Source organism: Eurypyga helias, unplaced genomic scaffold (genome assembly GCF_000690775.1).
Source record: "Eurypyga helias isolate BGI_N326 unplaced genomic scaffold, ASM69077v1 scaffold20854, whole genome shotgun sequence".
NCBI lineage: Eukaryota > Metazoa > Chordata > Aves > Eurypygiformes > Eurypygidae > Eurypyga > Eurypyga helias.
Window position 1 is genome coordinate 12,310 of NW_010247062.1, and position 8,378 is coordinate 20,687.

Consider the following 8,378-nt stretch of genomic DNA (forward strand, 5'->3'; position numbering starts at 1 on the left):
GACTTCTACCTTTTTTTAGTGTTGAAAAGGATTAATTTTTTTATTCCTTTGAGCATCTCCTTCCTTTGCCTCAGTTTTGCTATTCATGTTACATGGCCTTGGCACCTCCCAAGTGACAGGTGTATATGAGCCTCCATACATTTCCCTTCCTATGTCACCCTAATCAGCTCAAGCAGAGGTTTGACTTTCACTGTCTTCTGTGAGGAAGTTATGACAGACTGGGGATCAGCAAACACAAGCTTAGCTAACCCTGACCCAGCCTCAATTTCTCATTCTAAATTGGACAAAACAAGGGTACCTAATTATTCAGTCTTACTCAAGCCAAAATCCCAACGAGGCCAACTAAGCCTTGTGAAAGTGTGGGAGGTTGCAGCACTTTGCTCCTGAGCTGCATCTGTTGTATAAAGGTGTTTCGCTAATTAGGAGGAAAGAAATCCAAAGCATGGTTGTTTATTTACCCGAGCCTTGATGCAACCTCTGCGTTCCTCATATTCTGCTGTTTCTGTCAAGCCTATGGGCTTGTTTTGCTGAAACTACATTATCGTTTTTTTCCCCCTAGACTGGCAGATAGCTACTCTTGCTTTGCTGTTGGGTGGTGCTGCCATCATTCTCATAGCTTTCCTGGTTGGGCTGATCTCTATCTGCGTGGGATCTCGGAGGCGGTTCTACCGACCAGTTGCAGTCATGCTCTTTGCTGCAGGTAAGCAGATTACCGGCACCATTATGAAAATTTCATGAGAGCAGCTTCACTTTTGTGAAGGAAGATGTGCCTTGTTCTGCATACTAATTCAGAGGTGTTTGGTTTACTTCTGAGAGTTCTTTCAGGATACTGGTTCTGCATGGCATGAATCGTTTTAGCAGTTGCACTTTAATTTGTTCACAAACCATTATTTATTTGCATTATATTTACTGTTTTGTGAAGTACATGCAGCAGGAGGAGCTACAGAAGATAAATCTCAAATTAACACTTTTAGTCTATGACTTTGTACTTCTTGATGTCCCCATTTTTATTCTTCATGCCAAGCCATTTCTGTTATTTTAATGTTCTTCCTTTTAGAGTTTTAAAACAGGAAAATTATTGCTCAAATGTGACCTCTTGAAGCCCTACGTGTGAAAATAAACAGGATTGTGTTGCAGGGTGTTTATATATGCCCGTGCCATAAGGAATTAATTTCATTGTCTCAGCTCGCTTACTTAGTTATTAATTTAACAAGCTGTCACAGTGTAGTCCCTGTTTGGTTTTAAAAACATGAAAATGGAGCAGTTTATATAGACTCTCACAAAATCTTAAGGGAGACCTATGAATCTGAATTTTCTGTAAGCCTGGTCCGGTGAGGTGTAATTACAATATCAAATCGTCTCCTTTTGTACATTCTGGTGTTTTGGGGCTTAGTCAGCACGGATGTTGCTGTTCCTCCAGAGATTCACCAAGCATGGTTGGCCTTCATCCTGTCACTCATATCTGCACTGGAGCCAGCAACTTAAGCCCCTTCTGAGAGCCCATAATGAAGAGGATGACAGAGCCTAGTCTTCGGCATATATTAAAAAAAGCCACTTACAAGGATATGAAAAGATAAGAGCGCAGAATTTGCAGGGTGTCCAGGCACGAAACAAAGCTCCGGGGAAGGCTCCTGCTGCCCTCTGCTGTTAACGTTACCTTGACTGAGCCGCGGCCCTTTAAGATGCACTTTTATTTCCTCAAGAGTTGTTTGGTAGGTTGTATTTCATTTGCTTTTAGGACATGAATGCAACCTAGGATAGATTTCCTCAGCGGAAATCTTTTTGTTCTGTGTGTCCCATTGCTTGCTTGGCTGAATAAATAAAGGCACTGTTGCCATTATTTTAAAATTTAGTATCAATTCTGAGATTATAAAGCATGCTGGGCAGTTAACTTCAAAGGAAATGGGATTATTGAATTCCTGTAGTGGTTTCTTATTTGGCTTTTGACTTCATTTCTCAGAAGCATAGTTCCTAAGTATAGTCATTTAGTAATTGTTCAGCCATACACTCCCTATCTTGCCATATTGCTCATTTAGTATCTAGTTAAGTTTGTACTAAAAAAAGAAACAAAGAAAAAAAATATTCCCCAAATCCTGCTGTTTGGCTTGAAGCTTAATCTATCTATCCTTCTCTGCGTAAAATCAGTTCTAGTCTTTACTACATAAGTTGGGGAGAAGGGGGATTTAATGCTTACTTGCATCAAAAAGGAAAATATATTGGTGTTCACTTCTTTCCTTTGCCTCTGTGTGTGTGTGCATTTTAAACAGCCATGAGCTGAAGCATCTACAAAGAAGAGAAACGACAGGGCCAAGCCAGCCTGCCCCATTCTTTTTCATTATCTGGCATATCTGAGGAGAATCCTTTAGGGATTTAACGCTGACATTGTTAGTGTCATTTTCTACTAATTTTATCTTTGATGTCAGGTATTTTTAGAGGTGAATATGGACTGGGATATCTTGAAAGAATTATGGAAAGAATCCCCTACTGAAGAGGGGAGAGTTAAGATTGCAGCTCAGTGAAGTTTGTGCCTTCTGCAGCTGTCCACGGATTCAACCCGTCATCTGTACATTTCACAGATGATCTTTTGAGGGTAACCCTCCCTACCCGCGAATCTGCTAATATGACAAAATATGATGTATGACTTTGGAAGGACATGGGATGAATTGCCCAGAGACATTTAATTACCTCTGTGGGTGTCAGGTAGAAAATGCCACTGTGTGGGAGAAAGGACAAAAGGGAAGAGTGGTTTCCAGGCACTTTAGACTCCAAACAGTTGGCTCTAGGAATTTTCTCTTCTAGTTTTGATTTCCCCCCCCCCCCCCCCCCCTGCTTTAGGGTTCAGTTAGTGACTGTGAGGGTGAGGAAGAAGATTGGCTGACTGGGGCTGGAAGACATGATAAAGCAAAGGGACAAAAAAAGCGACACAGATACTGAGAATAAGCCAGCAAGTAATCAACAGAAGAGAATATACAAAGCAAACCGTAGGTATTTTAAACAGTGGGGGGAGGAACAGATAATGGAAAAACATGGAGCACAGACACAGTTGCGGAACACTCTTGTGTGGAGCCACCGTGGCTTGTACAGCTATTCCCAACTTTCTTGGTCTAGTAGAGGTCTTATGAGCTTATGTACTTGCTGGGGTGTCTTAATGCTCATGAACCAAACTCGTCCTGAAAGCTTCATCTTCAAAGTCCAGTTTCATAAACTTGTCAGTGTAGGAGTCTTATGATATGGTTGCCAGACAACTGAGTGCTAACCAACTCTTAATTTAAAGGTAGAAAGAGAAAGTATAATTGTTGAATGTCCGTAAAAGCAAACAAAAGGTTAAATTAAAAGATGTTTGCCTTCTGGGGCTAAGTTTTATCAATGGTTAGAACAACCTGTTGAGTTTAATAAGCTTTTAATACAGTTCACAAGATATTCTTATGTGTGTGCTAGGGAAACAGTGGCTAAGTGAAAGTACATGGCTGAGTATGTAAAAAAACATGATGGCAGAAAATACTTGGAGAATACTTAGAGTATATATCTTTCTGTTCTGAAAGAGTAAGAGCACAGGCCAGCAGGATTGCCTCCCGAGTCCTGCGTTATTACTTTTTTTCATAGTGATGTGGAAGATAGAATAAAAGTCTACTAGTCAAACTTTACAGTGAAGCTAGAAAAAAATGCAGATACATTGGAGGACAGAATTTGATTCTGAGAAATTGATGGAATGGTTTGAAAAAGTAGGACTGGCTTCAGTAGCATGTAGTGCAAGTTGCTACAAGATGGCAAAAAGTATCTTAGCATCAAAGAAATCCTGGTAGGAAGGATATTCAGTAGGTTATTTAGTCTAAGCTCCTTGTCCAGGAAGGACAATCACTAATGCTAGGTTAATTGGCTGTGGCTCTGTCTAGACCGGTCTTGAGAAACTCCAAGGATGAAGATTCCACAACCTGTCCAAGCATGCTGTCCTAGTGCCATACTACCCTCCTTATGATATTTTTTCCTTTCCTGATGCCTGGCCTGAATTTCTCAAACTGAGATTTGTGTCCATTGCCATTGTCTTAGGTTGCCTGGCATTACAAAGACAGGATATGGGTTTTTTCTATCATCGTTGCAACTACATTTTCAGGAAACCATAGGCTACTTTGAAATTGCTCCTTAGCTGTCTCTTCATTACCCTAAATAAGCCTAGCTCCCTCATCCGTCTCTTATTTAGAAGCTTGAAGCAAGTCATCCTTATCTTTTCAACCCTCTGGACCCTTATCCTTATATAAGTGAATCTATGTTCACTACTGATTGTCACTTTGTTCTGCGTGTGCTTAAAGGTGGACTGCAAGATGATGTACGACTTTGTGTTTCCAGGGGTTGAGTTGAGGCTAACAAGACTGTAATTATGTTGATTTTTCACTTCTAGCCTTTTTAAAGGTGGACACAACATTAACCTTTTCCCAGTCATCTGATCACTGTGATTTTTTTTTTTTTTCATGCATCACAGAAGGCTCATGATCACATTGGTCAACTTCCTCTGTCGTCTTTGGGTCAATCCCATCTGTCCCAAAGATATGGATGGAACTCAGTCATCCTAACTTGTTCCTGCACTGCTGACACCCTCCCAAACCATGTCACTCAGAGGTCTTGGAGAAGTTGTCATGGTGCATCATTTGTCACTACACTGTCTTTCTTGTCCATCATTGAATGAATATGTTTTCTGAATTTCATTTTGCTACTAATGCACCTGTGGAAATTCTTTATTACCCTTTTTGACATTTCCTAGCTTAATGCTGGGCTCCAGCTGGGCTTCAGCCTTCCTGGTTTTCTATCTAAGTAACAAAAACAGTGCTTTCATACATCCCTCTCATTTTCTGTTCTTGTTTCCCATTCTTGTGCACCCCTTTCTTGCACATTCCTTGAGAAACTCTTTGTTTGGGCAGCTGAGCCTCCTGCTGAGTTTCCTGTGTTGCAGGGTGGCCTGTTCTTGAGCTAGCAGTATTTTAAAAATCAGCATCAACCCCCTTTTCTCATAGAATCATTCATGCTGCTTCCCAATTAATTGCAGTGGTTGTATTAAGTACAAACACCTTCCTACATAGCAGTTGCATGTGTGTTAATCATTGAAACTGCAACACCCATTGGTTATTTGTGAAGTGTTTTACTCATGTCAACGATCAGGAAGAATCGTTTTTCTTGAGTAGAATTTGGAGTAGATTTTCCGAAAGATTTCTTTTGCAGCCTTTTTTCCTACAGGAAAAAAAAAACAACTAGCCCTTCTGAAGAAAGGTAGTGCATACACTTCCCATAAGAAGGTCAACATAGCATGGAGTTCCTTTAAATTAGAAGCAGATCAGTAGTTGCAAGCATTGGTTTTGCCATCTTTTTGGGTCACGCTAGTAATTTTTCATAACTTCACTAATTGTTTCTAGCTCACACGGGTCCCTTCCCACTTTACAGGGAACAACAACAACAGGAGACAAAAGTAGTGCAAAGTGATGTCCGTGTTATGCAATGTGACTGTTTTGCTGGCCAGTGGCTGCCAGCACTTCCTTGGATTTTTTCAGTAGTGTAGCTGGACCAGTAGTGGTAAAAGCAGGAACTCTCGCTGTAAAGATGTCTAATACCTGTTGTGGGTCTTGGTCCTTTAGCCACATGTTGCTCTTCCAACAGAAAAGTTTTCCTGTTTTGTTTTGACGAGTCCAATCTGTAGATCAAAATTCAGCATACTACCTGTTAGATTGAGGCAAGGTGCAGACCTTCCTTGGCTGGCACTTGACACAGGCATGCACATGGAACTGTTCCTGTGCTGGCTCGGCAGAGATGCTGCAGCCCTGGTTCGGAAAGGCAATTGAAGAACTTTCTTATATCCGTTCCTCTTAGGAAATCCTTTTAGACTTTGAATGGTCTTAAAGATGTGTCTGGAAGATGAGCATATATTCACGTGGTTTTGGATGTAATGATGCTCTCATTGTACAGTATTGGAATCCTTAATCTTTTCATAAGAGTAGGTGCTTCCCCTAGTGTACCCTGTCGAAATTTCTCCAGGTGTTGCACAGTATTTTGTCAGCTGGCAGACAAAAATTATATTAAAGTGGAACAACACAAAGTAACACTTCAATAACTTCAGGATTTAAAAAATCCTGTGGATTTTGGTATCCCCATCAGAAAATCCACTATCCAAACATTATTCAGTCTCCAGTAAGAGTCCAAAGACTAGACTGTAGGCCAAGTGGGGATAGCGAGGGAAGGAATGTCCAATGAGGGCTTTGTGAAGTGTTATCGCCAAGGGTGTGTAATGAACATTAGAAATCATTTCCCCATACCAGTCCCCATCCAGAGGACAGAAGAGCGTTAATCTCCAGGGCTAATGAAAGGTGCCAGTTTGACAACACTAAAGAGTGTGCGTGAGACTGAAAATGCAAATGACAGATCTTGGGTGTGCAGAGTGTTCAAGCAGTGGGAGAGTATCATAGAATCATAGAATGTTTTGGGTTGGAAGGGACCTTAAAGGTCATCTGATTCCAACCCCCCTGCCATGGACAGGGACGCCTTCCACTAGACCAGGTTGCTCAAAGCCTCTTCCAGCCTGGACTTATTTTCCTGTAATTTCTCAGTGTAATTTCAGAAGAACTTCTGTAGTCCAAAGTAGTCTTCCTTTCTGTTATCCACTGGCCTTTTATCCTGACATTGGCTTTATAACAGTTCTCTAAATAGTCTTCGTTCTTCTTATAATACCTAATTAGCTCTGAAAAATGACACAGTTGATGTTAAGGGAAGTAGTTGTTGTGGCATTACATTGCATACCATTGAACTCTCACCAGAGTATGTTTCAGGCCTGCAAACCCTTAACCACATCCTTAGCTGTGTGAGCGTGCCCACCCTGCTGTAACCTGGGGGCTGGGGCAGCTTGCGGAGGCAGTAACGTGATGAAGACTTCTAAAATTGCTAGTGTTAAATGTTGGAAGGGAGCACTGTCACTACATCATACAGCTTGCTCTTGTCTTCAAACTAAGTGTTATTTTCACCTGCTTACCTTGGAAACTGTTGTCCCAGTTTTCTGTTAACAGTGCGCCTGGATTTAGAAGAGAATGGATGCTGATGAAACTGAAATCTTCATGTGAAAATTAGGGTTCTTCATCTGTGTATTTTCCTTTTCAGGTTACTCTATGTGGGTTGGGGTTTTTTGGTGGTGTTTTTTTTGATGTAGCACAATAATTAACAGGTTTGCTGAATTCCACAGCAGACTTGTGAATCAGGCTGCAGGAGATCTGGTGCTTTCGGAGACAGTGCTGTAGAAAGTAATGATTTTTTAAGCTTTTTACTGCCTTGGATTTGGTCTGTTTTATTAGCTTTTTTTTTTGAGTCATGAAGCATTTCTTACCCGCCCCCTAAATTCATAATACAGGGCAATGTTTTGCCAGTTGGAAGTTTAGTGACTGGTCAAACTTTATAGATTCCTTGGTATTCTGTGTAATGATATCATTAATTCTGATTACACAGTAATGCATATGAAATACATAGTTCAGTGAGTATTTGCTGAACATAAATATGTAACACCTACTACAATGAATTATTTCTAGGCTAAGTAAATGACTTGATTCTGAGCTATATTTCTTAATACTTGTTTATTCTTGCTTTTTGTTTTCACTTATTTAGGGTAGCTATAGAATAAATGGTCTTAGTTTTGTTATTATGGAAGGAATAATGACTGTGAAGCATAATACAAAAGAGAGACAGAAAATAATTGGAGACAGATTGTTTTCAGTGTTTATTTTGTGGACATCTGAAGGATCATTGTTATACCATAACAATAACATTTATTCACCAAAGAGGGAGTATGGAAGAACTGCTCTGTTCTGTGGATGAAATGAAGGTGATATTTTTTTCAAAAAGAGCAGTACTTACAAGCTAAAAGTGCACCAAGAGCATTTTAAATGTGAAATTCTGTTATGTGTTGTTTTCCTTGTTTTACAAAAATTAAGGCTTCTTTTGACATTTGGGTGTTTTTTCTCTTCCAGTTGTTCTTCAGGTGTGCAGCTTAGTCCTTTACCCAATCAAGTTCATCGAAACGGTCAGCTTGAAAATATATCATGAGTTCAACTGGGGCTATGGCCTGGCTTGGGGTGCAACTATATTTTCATTTGGGGGTGCCATTCTTTATTGCCTGAACCCTAAGAACTATGAAGACTATTACTAGAATCATTTAATGAAAAGAAAAATAACAAAAGGATTATTCCATCTTTTCTAACTCACAGTTTTTTTAGAACACTTGTGGAGCACCAAACAGTCTGCTCTGTTGATAAAATAGCCTTTGCCTTTTGGGTGTGAACACTATAACCAGCTTTTACAACCATTTAAAAGAACTGCAAACACTAGGATTGCTGATATTACATAGGCAGATGCTG

General features: G+C 40.2%; 1 protein-coding gene across 1 annotated transcript; it reads left to right on the forward strand.

Moving 5' to 3' along the window:
* Positions 1 to 559: 559 nt before the first annotated feature.
* TMEM47 (transmembrane protein 47) lies at positions 560 to 8,170 on the forward strand (the record flags this gene model as incomplete). The annotated part of the gene is made up of 2 exons (XM_010150627.1): positions 560 to 700; positions 7,992 to 8,170. Coding segments are annotated over 2 exons (320 nt in total), but the record flags the coding sequence as incomplete, so codon positions are not given.
* Positions 8,171 to 8,378: the final 208 nt, after the last annotated feature.